This window comes from Carcharhinus amblyrhynchos, chromosome 6 (assembly GCF_965287045.1).
Source record: "Carcharhinus amblyrhynchos chromosome 6, sCarAmb.v2.hapA, whole genome shotgun sequence".
Classification (NCBI taxonomy): Eukaryota; Metazoa; Chordata; class Chondrichthyes; order Carcharhiniformes; family Carcharhinidae; genus Carcharhinus; species Carcharhinus amblyrhynchos.
This window is the reverse complement of record NC_137329.1, coordinates 99,224,683-99,246,070: the sequence shown is the minus strand read 5'-3', so window position 1 is coordinate 99,246,070 and position 21,388 is coordinate 99,224,683. Positions and strand designations below refer to the sequence as shown.

Here is a 21,388-nt window from a genome sequence, read left to right as displayed (position 1 = left end):
GCCAAGGAAAAAGGTGAAAAAAAGCTTTTTGGGTTCTCCTTCGTTCCCCTGATGCAAGAAGATGGGAGAACATTGCCAGATGGTATTCATGAACTGATAGTCCACAAGGTAATTGCACTTTGAGTATAATTGAATCAGTAAGGGCTCTAATTGTAACCAGAGTGAAATTGTAATCAGAGTACTTCTGAATGGACAGTGCTGTGGACCAGTCACTGCTGAACCGTCATTAAGTGGTTCCATGCACCTTGGTGCTAAGGTTCTGTTGCATTCAGCACACAATGGAAATGATGATAAATCAAAATAGATGGATCAATGTAAGAATTTTGGAGTATATCTTGGCCGCTGAATTGAGAAGTAAAATCACTGTTAGTTGAGATCTTGCTAATTGTGTACATAGTTGCTCTGTGTATATTTCTCACCTGACGATGGGGCAAATCCCCAAAGCTAGTGGCGTTTACTACCAAATAAACCTGTTGGACTTTAACCTGGTGTTGTGAAACTTCTTACTGTGTTTGCCCCAGCCCAACACCAGCATCTCCACATCATGTATTTCCACATGGCAGTAAACAGACAATGTGATTTTGGGTTGCACTAGTACAAGGACAGGAAAAGAAGGTGATATTACTATAAAAGGCACTGGTTTGTCGCAATGTAGAACACTGCATGCATTGAACCCATAGGGACGTTTTTATTGCCTGTAATGGAGCCTCATAAAATGAGCAGGATGCTGCTCTGGTTCCTTCACTGAGAAAAGATTGAGGAAGGTGAGTTTGTCCTTGCTGGACAGAATATTTGAGCAAGTGTTTTATATTTGGCAAAGTATTTGTCATTGAGAGGCAAACCAAGTCACCTTTTAAAAGGAGTGACCAACTGTCTGGCAACTTCCTTCACTAATAAATGGGTAGGCAGAGCTCAATTTTATCAGCATCAGGGACAGGTAAGCTCTGGAAATGCACATGTAATAGCGTGGGCACCCACCAGCTCCACGCAAATGGTGTGCCACTGACTTTCATCGTTATTAGGCTCAGTGCTGGGGAGTGTCATCAGGCACAATCCCAGCATAACTGTCAGGATTGTGGCCTAGACATTTTGGCTTCTGTGTTCCAGTATCAGTGGCATTGACCTGTGGCCAAGAATATGATTGCAAAATGGGCAATGCTACCTTACTGAAAACTTCCCACACTCGGGTTATCTGGTTCCCAACCCATCCATTTAATCAGTCTCAAAAAAAACCTACATTACTGTTAGCTACGTACAAACATGTTGCAGATACACAGTCTGCGTGGCTATGGCAGTTTGACAACAGTGCAGTGATAATGTTTGTTATTAAAACATTATGACTTGGCAAAGGCTGATAAAAATTGCAAATTTCCATTTTTCAGTGTGAAGAAAACACCAACTTTCAGGACCCTTCTTCCTACCTCAAACTCCAGTATTGTAAAGGGAATCTCCATGGCAACAGCCAACCGATCAAAGCTTCCAAGGAGACGTTTTGGATCTCATCTTTTCTGTGCTCTACTAAGCTCACTCAGAATGGTAAAGAAATGGAGTGAATGTACTTGGCAGTCTTCAGAGCTCAGTGTCACGTTGGAAAGAGAGATAATGCTGATGAGGAGGAATCTAGAACTTGGGTATTGTGGAATTGAACATGTTTTCATTGTTAACAGGATGTTTAAACATTCGAACAGATCCAAGTTATCAGGTTTACCTGCCTTTTTAGATTGTTCAACATTAGTACTTGGCAAACTAAAATGACTCAGTCATTTATTGTAAAATACACTGTGGAAAAATAATAGAAGCCCTTCTGTTTTTAAGTACTATGAAAGACTGTAATGCTCTGTATGGTGTATTCCCAGACATTGTGTTATTGTTTTGTTTGTTTGTAGTGGATCTGAAAAGGTTACGTTTAATGCCCACTCCCTTGCTGCCCTGAGAAGATGGCGGTAGGGTACCTTAGTTGAACCAATGAAATCCTAGTGGTGATGGTGTTCCTACAATGGTCATAAATAGGGAACTGTTGGACATTACTACAGCGATGATGAAGGGACAGTGATATATGCCCGTGGCAGGATGGCGTGGTTTGGAGAGGAACTTGGAACTAATGTTTTTATTCTATGACACTGCTACTGTTGTCCTTGTTGGTAGAGGTCTCGGGGGTGGGTAGTGCTGTCAAAATACTCCAGATAAGATTATACAGTGCAAGCTGTAGATAGCATGTACCATAGCTACAATGATAGTGTGTGTTAATATTGAGCCCAGTGAAAGAGGTGTGGACTAGGTGGGCTGCCTTGTCCTAACTGGTGTTGAATAGCTCCAACCACAATGGTGCCTTAAGTTCTATTGGTTAGTATAGCATGTAATGCTTCATACAGTACATCATAACATCAGAAGTTGAGGGTGTTTGCTGATGCTTTCATCAGCAGGGGGGGCAGGAGATGCATTTTTGCCACTGGGAATGTTCCCCAGCAGAGGGACTAGCTGTTGATTGGCCGTTCACTGAATGGAAACTAACAGCCAAAATAATAAGGGCCCCTGTTAGAGGACCAACCAGTGTATCAGCATCTGCCATAGACACTTACAGCGCATAAAGAGGCCATTCAGCCCATAGTATCCATGCTGGCCAACAAAGATCTGACTACACTAATCCCATTTTCCAGCACTTGGCCCATATCCCTGGAGGTTCTGACAGCCCAAGTGAATATCTAAATACTTCCTAAATGAGCGTTTCTAACTCAACCCCCCTTTCAGGCAGTGAGTTCCAGACTCCCACCACCCTCTGGGTCAAAAGGTTTGTCCTCAATTCCCTTGTTAGCTTTTTGCCTCTTACTTTAAATCTATGCCCCCTGGTTATTCACCCCTCTACTAATGGGGAAAGTACTCTCCTATCCACCCTATCTCTGCCTTTCATGCATTTCTATCAGTCCATTTTCAACCTTCGCTGCTCTAAGGAAAACAGACCCAGCCTATCTAATCTTTCCTCACAGCTCAGACCCATCACCAGCCCAGGCAATTTCCTGGTAAATCTCCTCTGTGTCCTCTCTAGTGCAATTACATCCTTACTATAATACAGTGACTGGAACTGCGCACAGTATTCCAGTTGTGGCCCCACCAGCTTTTTATACAGTTCCAGCATGACCTCCCTGCATTTGTAAATCTATGTATCCCACATGCCTTTTTAACCATTTTATCTATTGTCCTGCCACCTTCAGTGATCTGTGGATATGCACTCCAAGATCCCTTTGATCTTCAGTACCTTCCAGGATCCTACCATTCATAATGTAATCCTTGCCTTGTTAGCCCTCCCCAACTGCATTTCCTCACATTTTTCTGGGTTGGACTCCCCATTTGCCACTGCTCTACCCATCTGACCAGTCCATTGATATCCTCCTGCAACTTAAGACTATCCTCCTCGCTATTTACCACCCTACCAATTTTCATGTCATTCACAAACTTTTTGATCATTCCTTCTACATTTAAGTCCAAACATTAATGCATACTACCAATATCAGGGGCCCCAGCACTGAGCTGCGTGGAATCCCACTGGAAACAGACTTCCAGCCACAGAAGCATCCCTCTACCATCACCCTCTGCTTCCTACTTCTCAGCCAATTTTGGTCCCAATGTACCACTTTGCCTTGGATCCCATGGGCCCTTACTTTCTTGACCAGCGTGCCATGAGAGACCTTATCAAAAGCCTTGCCGAAGTCCACATAGACCACATCAAATGCATTACCCTCATCAACATTCTGATTACCACCTCAAAAAATTTGATTCAATCTGTTAAATATGACCTTCGCCTAACAAATCTATGCTGACTATCCCCAATTAATCTGCATCTATCCAAGTGTAGATGTATCTCATCTTCCCACCACCAACTCTCTTCTCCACCGCCGCCGCCCCCCCCCCACCCCAGAAGTTACAAAATTGACCTATAGTTTCCTGGCCTATCCCGTCCTCTCTTTTTTTAATAATAGGACAATGTTAGCAGTCCTCTGCACCTCACCTATGGACAGAAAGGAAAATGAAAATTGAAAATTACTTTAAGTGCCCCTGATATCTCCTCCCTTGTCTCCCTCAACAGCCTAGGGCATATCTCACCTGAGTTGATTTAATCCCTTTTTTAAGGTTGCTAGACCTGTTAGTACCTTTTCTCTTTATGTTAATTTCTTGTAATATTTCACAGATTTCCACCCTGATGTCTACACCCATGTTGTTCAATTCCTATGTGAAGATCAACACAAAATATTCATTGAGGAATGTACCCATGTCTTCTGTTTTATACTGGGCCCATCTTTATCCTTTTCCATAACTATCCTAAATCTAACTGAATTATTGAGGTCACTATCTCCAAAATCTGTCTGCGTGGAGTCCGCCAGTTTTTTGCAGCTGGTGGCTCCATGACATTTGAAAGGGGTTGCATGAAGGCAAGTTCACCCCAGTGTATCTAAACACTTGGAGGCTTTCCACTCCATTCCTCATGCTCTTCGACCCTTGGCCATAGTGTACTTTTAATTTATACTGACCTCTCTGAAGGAGCCTCCAGTTAGAAGCCCCTGTGGAGTGCAGAGGCTTTCAGGGTCCTCTGATTGAGACAGTAACATCGAAATCTCACCCGCCTTTCTTTGGGCAGTGAGCTCGAAGGCAGCAATGAAGAAATATCGCTTCACCACTCTGGCTCCTGGCAAGTGCGGAATTGGGATCTTGATTTGATCCTAACATTCAGGGTCCTGAGGCCAACAGTAAAATCCTGTACATAGTTTTATTCCCTATTCTAATCTGATTTACTTTGAACAATGCAAGCTGAATTTTTGAAAACAAGCAAAGCCTGTTGTTGCAGCACAAGTTGGGTTTGTATAGTGAGTATTCAATGTCAGCAACCTAACTCTGCTATAGTTCATAAGATGCATAAAGTTAGTTTCATCTTTCCCCTTTCACAGCGACTGCCTGAACTGGGTATATCCAGCACTTTGTTTTACTTAGTGTGTAGAAAAGCTCTTTGTGTAGGATGTTGGAGTATTGTGTCCAGTTTTGGTCTCCTTATTTGAGGAAGGATGTGGTGGCAGTAGAGGCAGCTCAGAGGAGATTCACCCCCGGAATCAATCCGGTGAAAGGGTTGACAAATGAGAAGAGATTAAGCAGTTTGGGGCTTATTCTCGCTGGTGTTTAGAAGGTTGAGAGGGGATCTAATTGAGATGTATAACATTTTAAGAAGGATCGATAAAGTAAATGTGGACCAAATGTTTCCTCTTATGGGGCAATCCAGAACAGGAAGGTTACAGGTACAGGTTGAGAGGTGGTAGGTTTAAAACGGAAATGTGGTGGAATTATTTCTGTTAGAGGGTGGGGAATTTGTGGAACCTGCTGTCCCACTAGGCAGTGGCGACTGAATCATTGAATGGTTTCAAGAAAGAGATAGATACTTTTCTAATTAAAAAAAAAATAGGAGAAATGGGGAACAGGTGGGGAAGTGGATTTCAGACCAGGGAGAGATCAGCCATGATCTGGTAGAATGACGGAGCAGGCTGGAAGGGCTGAATTTATCTACTTCTGTTCCTACGTTTTTATGTTTTGTCTGTATATAAGCAACACGACGCTGAGTTTTCTTGCACACGCTTCTGGTTTCGACTGTTGTAGTTGTACAGTTATTTCAGACATGTATAGTAATGTTGTTTCACTGTTCAATTTTTAAAACATTCATTTACCTTTTCCACAATCTACTTTTTAGGAGATTTACTAGATTTTCTGAAATGGAGAGCCCACCCAGAAAGAATAAGTGACATCCTTTCAAAATTCAAAGATATAGATGGTGCAGAAATAGTTAAGGTAGAAAGCTTTGCGTAACTTGATACATCCACAGCATGTTGTGTAAAATGGTCTTTGGTTTGCTGGGAAGATCAGTGATTCGAAACTCTCACTTGAATTCCTTTTGTAGTTTCTGCAAGACACATTGGATGCATTATTTGGAATTTTGGATGAAAATCCACAGAAATATGGATTGAAGGTTTTTGATTCATTGGTGAGTATCTTTGCTATGTCACTTTGGAACAACTACCTAGGGTGATAGACAGCAGTGATCTGAGTAATCCACATTCATGCTCTTATAATGAATGACACTCCTGTGTTTTAAACTGGAATCTAATTTGAAAGCGATTTGCTTTCAATTTTTAAAGATAACTTCCAATTCTCTTTGGCTGGAATCTTATCACCTTTCATGCCGGTGGGAATTTCCCATCCCGCCACAGTGAAGGGGGATTTGGCTGGCCGCCAAATTCTCTGACCTTGCTGCAGTGGGAGCGTGGCATGAACGGCACGTAAGATCATTGCCATTTGTCTGTTTTGGAGGATTTAATGTAATCAGAAACTAAATTGCCTGTGGTATATGGAATTACATTTTATTGTACCTCCCTTTTACCTGTTAAGACATTTTTTGTTGCACTTTCAGCTAGTTCAACATCCATTCACTGAAGTCAGTGTACTTCCTCACTGATTACATCATCCTCTGAATAATTTAACTTTTCATTTTAATTTGCAGATACCAAATATTCCAAACAAATTTCTAATGACATGAGGTATATCCCAGTGCACTGTATTTGTAAGAACATTTTTGTTTCAAATACAATTATATATTGCAGGTTCACATAATCAATTTGCTGCAGGACATCAAATTTCAGCATTTTAAGCCAGTCATGGATACCTACATAGAGAGTCATTTTGCAGGAGCGTTGGCTTACAGGTACTGACATTATTGTTGGCTTAACTATATCACAGTGCTGCTTCAATAATCCCTTCTAGCCAGTTCACAATCAAAGTCATAGACGTTTCAGCAAAATTATTCTGATATCGACAAAACTGACGACAAACTCATAGTTCATTACGGCTGTGTTTAAAAAGTGTTGGTTCAAGAAATATTACAGCTTTCCGAGTTCAGATGTATTATGAGTGAATGAAAATGTTTCAATATATATAGCTAGAATGTTAGAAGACATCCCAGCTCTGTACAGTAGTGAATGTTAATTTAGATCCATAATTCCTACATATTACAGGCCTCAAATTGAGACCAAACTTTTCTAAGTAAAAATCAAGATAATTGGAGAAGATGTTACCGCAGGCTGTTCTTGCAAGCATCATAGCAATTGGTTTCAATACATTATGAATGGAGATTTCAACCTTTTATTTTATTATAATATTGAACCTTGGGGACATACTTCACTTCATAAATAATGCGTGATTAAATAGTTGCAGTATGTACCCGTGAGATAATCTCTGTGGTTCAGGAGACTTGTTCAAAACCCAAGAGTCCAGATTTTTAAGTCATTATAAGAATGAGGCTATTGATGCCCACTATTACTAAGTATAAATTGGAAGCAACTTCCATTCCATAATTTAAGCGCAAACATCAGAAATAGCACAGTGTTTAGCACTGCTGTCTCACGGCACCAGGGACCTGGGTTCAATTTCGGCCTTGGGTGACTGTGTGGAGTTTTTTCCGGGTACTCTGGTTTCCCCCCACCGTCCAAAGGTGTGCAAATTTGTGGATTGGTGATGCTGAATTGTCCCATACTGTCCAAAAATGTGCAGGTTAGGTAGATTAGCCATAGTAAATGTGCATGGTTAGAGGGATAGGGTGCAGTGTTGGGCCTGTGTAAGGTGCTGTTTTGGAGAGTTGGTGCAGACTCGATAGGCCATATAGCCTCTTCCTGCATTGTAGAGATCTTAAGGGAACAGTGACTGGCCTATCTGTCTTATTAACATGGAGAATGAGGAGAAAATTTTTTTTTTCAAAGCATTTACTGTCTTTTTCTTGTCTCAGAGACCTTATAAAAGTGCTGAAAAGGTACATTGATCGGTCAATAGAAGCAGAGCGACAGGAGCATATTCAGGATGTGCTGAGGGTAAGCATTTGTTGTGTTCACCAATAAATTTTTTTTTAATGGGGATATTAAAGACTTTACAGCTAGAGTTCAACCTTCTATTTTACTACAATATTGAAACTTGGGGACATACTTCATTTCATAAATAATGCATGAGTGAATAGTTGCTGCATCTACAGTGAGATAATCACTATAGTGCTTCAGGAGACTTGTGCAAAACTCATAAAACTCAAGGGTCCAGATTTTTAAGTTATAGGAAGTGTGAGGCTATTGATACTCACTATTACTAAACATAAATTGGAAGCAACTTCCATTCCATAATTTAAAATGCAAACATCAGAAATTTGCTGTTGGAGATATATGTAATTGTTTATAGTTTTCTCTGTGTCTTTCATCTTTTAAACCCATCTTTCCTTCCCTCTCTCTTGCTTTCTGTACAAGGTTCTGTTTTAGATTAAATATTCAAACTTACATTTCCCGGTTTCAACTGCATATGTCAGTAAGGATTCTTAGTTCATTTGAAGAGATAGAGTGAAGGTTAACGTGGTCTAAGCCAGCAGCACAAAACATGCTTATAACAAACCTGCACAGTTTTGGTCCCCGTATTTGAGGAAAGATGTAGTGGCATTGGAGGCAGTTCAGAGGAGGTTCACTAGATTGATTCCAGAGATGAGGAGTTTGTCATATAAAGGGAGATTGAACAGTTTAGGCCTACACTGTCTGGAGTTTAGAAGAATGAAGGGAGATCAAATTGAGGTATTCAAGATGATAAAAGGTATGGGTAAAGTAGACACGGAGTGAATGCTTTCGCTGGTGGGGCATTCTAAGGAGAGCGGTTATCATCGTCTTAGGATAAGGGGTTGCAAACTTAAAACAGAGTTGAGGAGAAACTTCTTCTCCCAAAGCATGGTGAATCTGTGGAATTCACTGCCCCAAAGTGCAGTGGATGCTGGGACACTGAGTAAATTTAAGGAGAAGTTAGAAAGATTTTTAATTGGTAATGGGCTGAAAGGTTATGGGGAGAAAGTAGGAAAATGGGGATGAGGAACATAGCAACCGTGATCGAATGGCAGAGCGGATTCAATGGGCTGAATGATCTAATTCTGCTCCTATATCTTATGAACTTATGAAATGATCCTTCACTCTGCCCAATTTTCATTCCACTAAGATTCACCGAATGATAGTTCAAACGCTTTTTGATTCCTTTGGTCTGAAATTAAAAATCTGGGCAATATTTTCAAAGTCGATGGAAAATACAAATTGGCATTGTGGAAAATCAACTGTGATTCACTGAGTCCATTTGACCCTGCGGATGGAGACTTGGATTTCATCCCTGCTGTTGCTTGGCCTGTTCACACAGGTCCCAGATACCCTGTGGAGGTGCCATGCAGTTATGACTGACAACTGCAAATCACAGTCTAAGTGGGAGCATAATGAACAGCAAGCTCTGTTCATTCTCTGCTGACTGCTAAATCTGGGCTATCATGATTAGTATAGAATTAAAATTAAGTTGTGTGTATTCTTTTTGATTTATTATTGTCACATTTTTAGCATGCAGTGAAAAGTATTGTTTCTTGCGCTATACAGACAAATCATACTGTTCATAGAGAAGGAAACAAGAGAGTGCAGAATGCAGTGTTACAGTCATAGCTAGGGTGTAGAGAAAGGTCAACTTAATGCAATTTAATGGTCCATTCAAAAGTCTGATGGCAACAGAGAAGAAGCCGGTCTTGAGTCGACAGTATGTGACCTCAGACTTTTAAACGTTTTTCTCGATGGAAGAAGGTGGAAGAGAGAATGTCTGGGATATGTTCGGTCCTTAATTATGCTGGCTGCTTTGCTGAGGACACGGGAAGTGTAGACAGAGTCAGTGGATGAGAGGTTGGTTTGTGTGATGGATTGGGCTACATTCACAATCCTTTGTAGTTTCTTGCAGCCTTGGATAGAGAGGAGCCATGCCAAGCTGTGATACAACTAGAAAGAATGCTTTCTATGGTGCATCTGTAAGGGTTGGTGAGAGTCGTAGTTGACATGCCAAATTTCCTTAGTCTTCCGAGAAAGTAGAGGTATTGGTGGGCTTTCTTAACTATAGTGTCAGCATGGGGGGATCAGGACAGTTTATTGATGATTTGGACACCTAAAAACCTGAAGCTCTCGACTATTTCTACTATGTCCCTGTTGATGTAGACAGGGGTATGTTCTCCTTTACTCTTCCTGAAGTCGATGACAATCTCCTTCAATCTCTATTCAACCTCAAATGTAAACTCTTCAAACATGTTGAAAACTTGATTTGATGTCCAATTAATTCATGATTTGTCAGCACTGGTTTTGTGACATGGGAAGGAAGGCAAGAAATCAAAGCGAGGTTATCCTCCTAATACAACCAGAGAATACTGAGCTGTTGTGGTTTTTAATGGCTCCAAGATGAAAATAATACTTTTTAACAGTTTAAGTATTGAAGTATCATAAGTGCTTCTCTATGAACTTCGAATAATGCTAATTGCCCAACTTGTTCATCTTGCAATTGCAATGTAAATAAAATATTGAATTTGATCTGAAATGTGACATTTCATCCTGCAATGAATGAACATTACTTAGTATTAAAGAATATTCTGTTATTATGATCGTGGAGACATTGGACAAAGTGAACTGATTTCAGAGGGAAGCTATTCAGTCTGGGGATCTGGAGTGCTGATAGTTGAGAAAATATTGAGCTGTATCTGTGACAGGAAGCTTTGTAATGTGAAATCCCTATTCAGAAACCACTTGGTGCATACTACTAAATAAGGAGTTTCCGATATCCAGAACAAATTTAATATATTATTTGTAACTTACCATCACTAACTTATATTGGGCTAACAAAAATTTAGTGATTGTATTGACCACAATTATGTTGCAAGGGTCATATTGGCAGCCGTCTTCAAAGTATATTTTTAATGTTTTATTTATTTGGGAAAGATGTTCTTATTCCTGCATTTCCAATAGTAATTTCAAGCCCAATTCCTTCAGTGAATTCTGGCAGAGGGTTAAATAATAGGGTAGAAACCTTTGGTAGTAATGTTCCAAAATTGATATTGAATTATTCAGCTTAATTTCCTTGTGTTGAGAGTTTCAGTAACCTAATGATACAGGTATCAAGCTAGAATGGGAAGCTTTAAGGGCTAATTTATTTTGAGTTGGTTATAGCCATGGCTCACTACCAATGCGTTGGGATTAGCTTCTGTGTATCATGACTAAATCCATAACAAGTCCAGCTTAAACAGATCCACTGGACAATTTGAAGAACACACTAATTCTAGGAATCCTGTTTTCACTTTTGAAGGGCTGGTATACCACAACTGGCTATCCACTGGTTTATTGGATGTAACCATTCAAGATATGAATAATGGAGTACTGTCAAGATTAGAAAGTAAAGTCACCATAGGCTGCTCTCTCCTTTTGAGGTGATTTTAACCTGAGGATCCCCACACCTCAGGCTAGGTTGAGAAGACAGGGCCTTTATGGGGTTTAATGAGATTGAGGGTTATAGATAGGTCTGTAGGTTGGTAGGTGTTGATGTGATCGGCGCAACTCGTGGGCCGAAGGGCCTGTTTGTGCTGTAGTGTTCTATGTTCTATGTTTACGAATAACCTCAGCCTGTACAGGAATTGAACTTGTGCTGTTGGTGTCACTCTGCATCACGAATCAATTGACTAGCCAACTGCGCTAATTGACTCGTTATGATGAATACTTTGAAAAAGATGTTCGGTCTACACAATAAGGGAGTTCTATAAAATAACTGAAAAATTTTAAAGTAATACTAAAATAACATAAGCCTATTTTTGCTGTGGAGTGAACCATGTGCTTTTTGTTGTTTACTTCATAGTTTTCAAACTCAATAGATCAAGTAACTCCAGCCATTTCACAAACATGCATTTAATAATTGTCCAATTCCAATTCCAGGCACAGGAATATATATTTAAATATATAATTCATTCCCGGAGCCTCTACACTCTTGCAACTGGTGGGCAGAATGAAGAAGAATTTCGAAGTAGCATTTATGAACTATTCCAGTCAGTGCGATACTTCCTCTCCATTGATAGCCAGGGATCTTCCATCATTACACAGACTCAGGTGAATATCTACAACTTTTATTAATACAATGCTGGTTTGGGTACACTACGGGAGAATTTAGCATGACCAATACGTCTAACCAGACTTTCGGACTATGGGAGGAAACCGGAGCAGCCAGAAGAAACTCTCAGACTCGGGGAGAACATGCAGACTAAACACAGTGACCCAAGCTGGGAATTGTCATTAGAGTCATAGAATATGGTGCAAAAGGAGGCCATTCGGCCCATCGAGTCTGCACTGATAACAATTCCACCCAGGGTCCATCCCCGTGACCCCACATATTTACCCTACTAATGCCCTTAACATCTCCCTGACACCAAAGGGCCAATTTAGCATGGCCAAGCCACCTAACCCGCACATTTTTGGAATGTGTGAGGAAACTGGAGCACTCAGAGGAAACCCACGCAGACATGGGGAGAATGTACAAACTCCACACAGACAGTGATCCGAGGCCAGAATTGAATCTGGTTCCCTGGTGCTGTGAGGCAGCAGTGCTTAGCATTGCGCAGCGCCCTAGAAATGCCAAGAAGATATAATGGGCAAACTTGTCGCTCATTTCTTTTGCACTGAAGTCAGGGGAGAGGAATATCGAACAAAGTGAAAAACAGCTGTCGATTCACAAACTCTTGTTTTACATTATCGTAAAAGATCAGTATCACTTCCTATCTGTTATTCTGGTGCTAAATTCAAGATGTGCATCCTTTTAAATCTAGAGGATATATTCAATCTTGATATAAATGTTTGAGGCACCTTCAGGTGAAGGCTTGAATGCCGCCTTCATTTGCGAGAAGTCAAAGAAGAAACTTCTAATATTTATACTTTGATATTATTCCAATATAAAAATGTATATTAATTAGACTGTGGCATCTTGCGCATTGACACTTTTTTCCCATTATTTATCAACCATTTGAAAAGGTTGGTAAATTTTGAAACTAATGTTGCTCACATTTGAGAAATACCACGGGTTTAAGGAATAGTTGTGCTGAATTTCTTTGTTTAAGCATTCATGGGACGTGGGTGTTGCTGGCTGGCCAGCATTTATTGCCCATCCCTTGTTGCCCGAGGGCAGTTGAGAGTCAACCACATTGCACGTAGGTCAGATCAGGTAAGGATGGAAGATTTTCTTCCCTAAAGTGAACCAGATGAGTTTTCCCGACAATCAGCAATGATCTCATGGTCATCAATAGAGTCTTAATTCCAGATACTTTTTATTGAATTCAAATTCCATTATTTGCCATGGTGGGATAAGAATCCAGTGCCCCCAGAACATTAGCTGAATTTCTGGATTCATGGTTTAGTGAGGCCATTGCTTCCCCTGTCAATCCCACATGTGAGACCCTGAGCCCCTGCAGACTGGTGCATCTGCTGGCAGCCTCCTCATTCACCATCCTCTCAGGGATGGTGAATGAGGAGGTAGGTAAGCTGACATTCCTGAAGCCTTGGCAGCCCCACCTAAGACAGTGGGTGCCTCTACATGGAGGCGTCCATTGGATGCTTATGTTTGAAGTTAAAATTATTTAAGGCAATGCCTTTAAGCCCCTTGAGGTGGAGGGGAAATTTCTGCAGTTGCACCCTTTGGGATACAAGTGTGGTCTTTTCTGTTGGTGGCCCCCTCTTTGGAGCACAGAGCCTATGGCTCCACCACTCACCTTATTGGACAAGTGGTGCGGGCAGTCAATTTGAGTTCCTGCCTACTCATGAAGGAAATTTTGACAGTGTGGGAACATGTGCTGGAGTCTTTCCAACGCAGCTCCTCACTATTTTCCTGCCATCACTGGGCTGGGGAAATTCATCCTGTTATGCTTTGTTCTAGTGCATGAATCCTCAATTTTTGAGGGAATGCTGATCGCAATGAATCAGTTGACACTGCCATTACAAATTATCAGCATTCTGTGATGCAGGTTGTCTCACCAAAATACAGCTGGCGCTGGAGATCTGAAATAGAAACAGAACGTTCTGGAAATGCTCATCAGGGCAGGCTGAGAATGGAGGCAAAGAGCAAAAGGGGAAGGTTTACGATACGGTGGCAGGCAAGAGGAAATAAATGATGAAAGGGATGATGCTGCTGGATTAAAGGAGCAGCAAGGGCAAGTGAAAAACAAGAGATGAGTTTGGAGGAGCCGTAAGTGATAACAGCATAAACATTCTCAAGACCCTGTGCTTCAATACACGGGGGCAGTAATGATGATCAGAAATAGCTGCACTTGATGTTGAGTCTGGAAGGCTGTAAAGAGACAAAAGACTAAGTGCTGTTTCGCCAACCTCTGTTGAGCATCCTTGAAGCAGTGTCGGAGGTAGAGGACACCAAAGTGAGATGGAAATTCAAGTGGCATCCAGAAGCTCTAGGTCATTCTTGCAGGTTGCATGGAAGGGGTCAAGGGGTCAGCAAAGCAATCACCTGATCTACACTCAGTCTCTCCAGAATAGATGGAATTCTCTTCCCCCACCTTCCCCAACCCCCGCTCCCAAAAATTTTCACGATGGTGCGGATAATGAGGTAATCTGCATTGGTCTCTCAGGCGCGGTCCGCACAGCCATCTTCCTACAGTCCGTCACTGCTTTGGAGAGTTGAAAGTTCACGCCAGTCCTGGGAGGGGTGCTAAACACGTGCTTCAAAGCGCATGGATGCCATTTTGTAACCACCCCCTATGTCACGAAATGTGAATGCGGTATACGAACAAAGAAGAAAATCGAGCAAAATGAAAAATGGTTGCTGATACAGTAACAATTGTGCTGCGCTACCTAATGAATCCCAAGTTGATTACTGTTTTACCTAGAAGGAGTATTTGGTAGCTACGGACAATGGGAAGTGAGGAGACAGTGTACGAGCAAATGTTGCTTCTCCTGCTCTTCCCGTCACTCCAATTGACCATTAGTATCAACTTTCAGTTCCAGTTGTTGATTACGTTTTCTTTGTCCTCACCAGGCTGTGTTCCTGAGCTCTTTTCCAGCTGTGTACTCAGAGCTGCTGAAACTGATAGATGTGCGAGAAGTGGCAAACCTGGTAAGAGACACCTTGCGCAGCATGCCAGATGTCCTGCATGTGGAATATTCATTGGAAGCTGTCAAACTCCAGTGCATTGCTAAAACAGTGGAGAGCCAACTGTTTGCTAATCCTGGTAAGAGGAGATGATTGGTTATGCTATTGCGTTAATCCTACTTTTCTCCAATGTTACTTGCACTGCCTGTATCCGTTGATAAATGTATGCAATGCCAGAGTTGGTTGCTGCAGATTTTTATCGGATCAAAAGATCTCTGATTAATGTTAAAGGTTATGATCCTCGGAAGATTTTATGGCACTATCACAACATGGAGTTTGCACATCCTTCAGTTTCTGCGTGGGTTTCCTCCTGGTGCCTGATTTTCTTCACCTAACCTACACAGCTTTGGACGGTGGGAGGAAATCAGAGCACCCGGAGGAAACCCACGCAGTCACAGAGAACGTGCAAGCTCACCACAGACCCAAGTCAGGAATCAAACCCAGGTCCCTGGTCTGTGAGGCAGCTGTGCTAACCAGTGTGCCACCGAGCTGTCCCTCATACTGAGCGGGTCGTGGGATTAGAATGGGAGTTAGGCCGAATAAGATGCCCTGTCAGAGAGTCGGTGCAGACTCAATGGGCCGAATGTCGTCCTCCTGCACTGTCAGAAGTCTATGATTCTAGATAGGATTCTAGCCGATGGAACTATTTATGTATTTTCTTTTCAGGAAGATAACTTGTGTATGGAAAATAGGAAGGAACGTAAAAGCTTTTTGAAGGACCTAAGTTGTAACAGCAAAGTTTATTTATTTTTCAGACGTTCCAACATTAAAAGTAATTTTCTACCTTGTTTTATATATCATTTAGTATTTGTAAATGTAACAATTAAACATAATAATGCTTTGCCACCATGTAGTAAACACATAATTATGAAATCTGCTACTTTCCAGCTACTATTCACAGAATCATAGAATCCCTACAGTGCAAAAGGAGGCCATTCAGTCCATCAAGCCTGCATGGCAACAATCCCATCTTGGCCCTATCCCTTTAACCCCACGTAGTTATGCTGCTAATACTCCTAACACTAAGGAATAATTTAGCATGGCCAATCAACCTAACCTGCACATCTTTGAACTTTGGGAGAAGATTAGAGCACCCAGAGGAAACCCATGCAGACAAGGGAAGAATGTGCAAACTCTACACAGACAGCTACCCCCAAGCTCAAAATTGAACTCTGGTCCCTGGTGTTGTGAGGCAGCAGTGCTAACCACTGTGCCTCATGCTGCACAAGAGCGCAAATATTGAGACTTTCCATAACTGCTTTATCCTTGTGGTGACAATAATAATGCTGATCCACATGGCACACAGGTGCCAGCCATATGCCATACTTCGTTGCAAGGCAAACTCATGGATCAGAGAGGCAGCTGAAGCCAAAGGATCTAAGTAAATCTAGTTCTTGCTAATAGACTGCCACTTCAACTCCCTCCTTAACTCTTATATTGGTGTTTTTGAGCTACTGCCAAAAACTTTGGCCATTTCTTCCTGCCCAAGAATATTTTGACAGTGTCTTCTATGCACAGCATGCACACGGTTGACTAACTCTCATGTTTTTGGTCTTCTCGGTCAAGCACTTGACAGGATTGGAGTTAGCTTATTTCTTTTTTCAAATAGATTTTTAAAAGGAAAGGCAGTGAACTGTGCTGGTCTCGAGAGCAGACACTGAAGAACATTTGTTCACTCTGAAATGCTATTAGATTTTGCTTGATTTCACACTTGCATTAGATGTTTTACAATTGACAGAGCAGTCAGCACTGAGTGGTGGTTAAGAAGCAAGTCAGTTCGGTTTACTGGCTGAAATTATGGAAGCAGGCATAGTTTTTAATTTCTTTCTTTTGGAAGAGACAAAGGTTACATGTGCGGAGAAGCAGACAGATGAACAATAGGTAAAGACTCCTGTAAAGACTCGCATTTCAATCTGTAATTATCTTGCAAATATGTCTTTGCCTGTAAACCTACCTCGCCACTCACCTGATGAAGGAGCAGTTCTCCAAAAGCTCGTGATTCCAAATAAAAGTATTGGACTTTAACCTGTTGTTGTGAAACTTTTTACTGAAGTGTAATACAGCACACAGGGAGGCTATTCAGCCTGTGTTGGCTTCTCTCATAAACTGCGTAACAGATGGAGGAAAATTTATTTTGATTTGGGGCGACGCAGCTGGGTTTCAGACAGCATCCCAATGCAAGGACTGTCTGCTTGGTTGTTTCATTTTTTTTTTACTTGTCAGGAACTCCAGGACTTGGAGTATGTTATCTAAGTTAATACTTCAGTGCAGAACTTGGGGAATGCTGCAATGTCCAAGATGCCATTTTTCAACTGAAATGTTTAACTGTAGGTCTGTCAACCTGGCTCAACAGATGTAACAGGCCCTATGCCACAAACGAAAAAAAAACAGCCTGCGCGTTGCAGATTGTCTCCCATACTTAATAAGTCACTGTGTAGAGATTGCTGTGGTTGCCCACATAATACACTTGAAAAGTAATTGTATTTTTTTATTTGTTCATGAAATGAGTTCATCAATAGCAAGGCTAGCATTTATTACCCAACGCTGATACCCCTTGAGCAGGTGATTGTGAGCTGCTTTCTTGAACTGCTGCAGTCTGTGGTCTTTTAAGTACCCCCAACATACTGTTAGAGAGATTGTTTCAGGGTCTTAATCTAGCCATGATAAAGAAACAGTGATATATTCCACAGTCAAACTGGTGAGTGACTTGGAGGGTATAAAAACTCCAGGAGACAGCTGTAAAGGAACAGTGCTTTATTGCACAAAATAAAGCAAAAACCACAAAGCTGTGGTGAACGCAACAGGCCCCAACTAGAATAATGGACCCCTCAGGCCTGCTTTATTATAGGGTTTGGTATACAAGCTTCACTTAGTTAGTTAATTATCAATCCCCAGGGAGCTTGTATTCAACAGGGAGGTCAATCAGTGATTCTCCATGCAAGTCATGGAGGTGATCACAGAGGGAAATAGGTAATGGTGGTGTTCCCATGGCTTGTTCTTCTATGTAAGAAGGAATGAGAATTTGGAAGGTGGTGTTGAAGTTCCTACATGTTGTTGATGTTATGTAATGCTGCCATAGTTGTGAAGTGCTCTGAGATGTCTTTAGGATGTAGGGAACTGGACAAATCAAAGTTTTTTTTTGAGCTACAAGTTGTTCATTGTTTACTATAACCAGAATGCTGTGGAGGTTGGAATGGTATATCTGTATTTGTTTATTTAATGCATTGTTTTTGATGATCAGTAGACTGGGCATGTCTGCCAGAATGTTATGTTGATACCTTGATTCATTTTGTATTTGGAATGGGAAATGTCATTTGGATCAGAAATAAAAGAATGTTATTCCATTCCAGACCTGAAGAGTCAAAGAACAAATCAGTGAATGAATGATTGATTCAAGGAACCAAATCCATGCCCTCCTTTGTTTCCCATTTGGCATTGAGCTAGGGGGAAAATGGTTCAAAGTAACTTGTTTCCATTCACATTACATAAAGCACAACTGAAACAGCTCTCCACAGTTGAAAAGATAAGCCTAGCAACAAGCAGGTGGTAATCGGCTATGAAGACTACCAGTTAAAAAATCCGAAATTACCAAACAGCTGCTAATAAAACACCCAGCAAGGAGGCAAAAGGGAACTAATTAAAACACTAATTTAAGAAAAATCCTTTTGGCTGCCATGTTGTGAATAACCTGAGGATGTAGCACTCAAGATGAGACTTCTAACATAATCACTTAATTTTGTTCTTGATTATAATTTATTCAACTTTCTCTTATGGTCATTGGTGTTTAAGATCTCTCCAACAATTTTTCCCTCTGCATATCAATCCCTCTTTCGATTCAAGCAAGTAGATGACAACACTTCAGGATGTACTGAAGACGACACCATAAACGATCAGTACTACAATCCCCAAAATGTAGATACACCGGCTATTCTTCTGATAGAAATATGGAAGGCATTCGAAAGACGATCAGATCCTGGGGCTTAGTGAGGAACCTACATGAATACAGAAGGAGACGATTGACTGAGTTAATCGAGTTCTGGTGAGGATCTTCGGAAAAGCATTGGAACTGATAGTTCTACTCAGGGATAGAGGAGAAGCTAATATGCCATGTACCATCAAAAATCAGGAAAAAAGTAAACTGCTAAGCCTAACACCTGTTGTGCCTGAAATAATGCTCTCCAACAAGGGCAGTGTGAAACAGCTGGGAAAGTATGGCAACTCACCATGGCTATATAAACTGAGAATAATGCTTGGCAAACTGGTTAGAATTCTTCAAAGAGCCTTGGAGCTTATGTATCAAGAGAGCTCTAAAGATATTGTTTATTTGGGCTTCAGCTAGTTTTTTTGACAGGAGGCTGCCATCAGGAGATTGGTCCATCATTTTGAAAGAAAGAACGCACAAACATAGGTTCGATGGCCAGTTAATGAAGTGAATTGGCAACCAACTGTGTCAAAGGAGAAGGAGTGCTTACGTATGGAGCTGTATCAGGAAGTGATTAAGCAGGGTCGTCGTGCTGAAATACTAGCTACCAGGTTCTGCATTAGAAACTGAATGTTCTGAATTTCCTAATAATACAAAAGCAAAAGAAAAAGCATACAAAGTGGCGAGTATTAATAGGATGCCAATGAGTTGGAAAGCCTTTAAAGTTGAGCAGAGTTCGACTAAAAATACAATAAGGGGGGAGAAGATGAAGTATGAGTGTAAATTGGCTAGTAATATAAAAGAAGATAGGAAAAGTTTTTTTCAATATCTAAAAGATAAGAGAGAGACAAAAATCGACATTGGACCATTGGTAAATGAGGCTGTAGAGGTAATAATAGGAACCAAAGAAATGGCAAAGGAACTTGAATAGTTACTTTGCATCAGTCTTCACAGTGGAAGACACCAATGGGATGCCAGAGCTCCAGGAGAATCCGCGGGGGCGGGGGGGTGGGCACAGGTGAGTGTTGTGTTCATCACTAAGGAGGAGGTTCTGGGGAAACTGAAAGGTCTGAACGTGGATAGGATAGACTGGATAGAATACATCCCAGGGTTCTAAAAGAGATAACTGAGGAAATTGGTGGTGATCTTTCAGCAATCATTGGAGGCAGGGAGGGTCCCAGAGGACTGGAAAGTAGCTAATGTTTAAGAAGAAAGGAGGCAGCAGAAAGGAGATTATAGGCCGGGCTAGCCTGACTTAGTCATTGGCAAGATTTTAGAGGCCATCATTAAAGATGAGATCGCAGAGTATTTGGAAGTGCATGATAAAATAGGACTGAGACAGCATGGCTTTGTCAAGGGGAAATCATAAGTGACAAATCTGAGTTCTTTGAGGAGGTAACAAGGAAGTTAGATAAAGGAGAACCGGTGGACATGATTTATTTAGATTCCAAAAGGTCTTTGACAAGGTGCCAGTGTTAAATAAGTTAAGTGCCCATGTGTTATGGGTAAGATCTTAGCATGGGTGAAGGATTGGCTGACTGGCAGAAGGCAGAGAGTGAGGATAAAGGGGTCTTTTTCAGAATGGCAGCTGGTGACTAGTGGTGTGCCTCGGGTCAGTGCTGGGACAACAACTTTTCACAATGTACATTAACGATTTGGAGGAAGGAACTGAAGGCAGTGTTGCTAAGTTTGCAGATGATACAGGTAGTATTGAGAAAGCGGGGGGTGGGGGCTGCAGAAAGACTTGGACAGGTTAGGAAAATGAACAAAAGTGGCAGATGGAATACAATGTGGAAAAGTGTAAGGTTATGCACTTAGGAAGGAGGAATGGAGGTATAGAATATTTCCTAAATGGAGAAATGCGTAGGGAATCAGAAACACAAAGGGACTTGGGAGTCATTGCTCAAGATTCTCTTGAGATTAACATGCAGGTTCAGTCGGCAGTTAAGAAGGCAAATGCAATGTTAGTATTCATGTCGAGAGGGTTAGAATACAAGAGCAGGGGTATACTTCTGAGGCTGTACAATGCTCTGGTCAGACCCCATTTGGAGTATTGTGAGCTGTTTTGGGCCTCAGATCTAAGGAAGGATGTTCTGGCTTTGGAGAGGGCCCAGAAGAGGTTCACAAGAATGATTCCTGGAAGAAGAGCTTGTCGTATGAGGACTCTGGGTTTATATTCACTGGAGTTTAGAAAGATAATGGGAGATTTTATTGAAACTTACAGGATACTGCGAGGCCTGGATAAAGTGCACGTGGCGATGATGTTTCTACTAGTGGGAAAAACTAGAATCATAGGGCACAACCTCAGGCTAAAGGGACAATCCTTTAAAACAGAGATGAGGAGGAATTTCTTCAGCTAGAGAGTGATGTATCTGTGGAACACTTGGCCACAGAAGGCATGTGGAGGTCATTGAATGTCTTTCAGACAGAGATAGGTAGGTT

At 41.4% G+C, this 21,388-nt stretch overlaps 1 protein-coding gene across 5 annotated transcripts in view; it reads left to right on the top strand.

Annotated features, from left to right (window-relative positions):
* LOC145344156 (dedicator of cytokinesis protein 4-like) overlaps positions 1-21,388 on the top strand; it is a 410,020-nt gene that overhangs the window by 221,709 nt on the left and 166,923 nt on the right. For all 5 annotated transcript variants that reach the window (XM_080191055.1, XM_080191054.1, XM_080191053.1 and 2 more), the window contains exons 16-23: positions 2-108; positions 1,383-1,536; positions 5,726-5,823; positions 5,933-6,016; positions 6,633-6,733; positions 7,811-7,892; positions 11,814-11,984; positions 14,911-15,103. In XM_080191055.1, coding sequence (XP_080047181.1) covers positions 2-108; positions 1,383-1,536; positions 5,726-5,823; positions 5,933-6,016; positions 6,633-6,733; positions 7,811-7,892; positions 11,814-11,984; positions 14,911-15,103 — 990 coding nt within the window. The remainder of the gene's footprint in view (position 1; positions 109-1,382; positions 1,537-5,725; positions 5,824-5,932; positions 6,017-6,632; positions 6,734-7,810; positions 7,893-11,813; positions 11,985-14,910; positions 15,104-21,388) is intronic.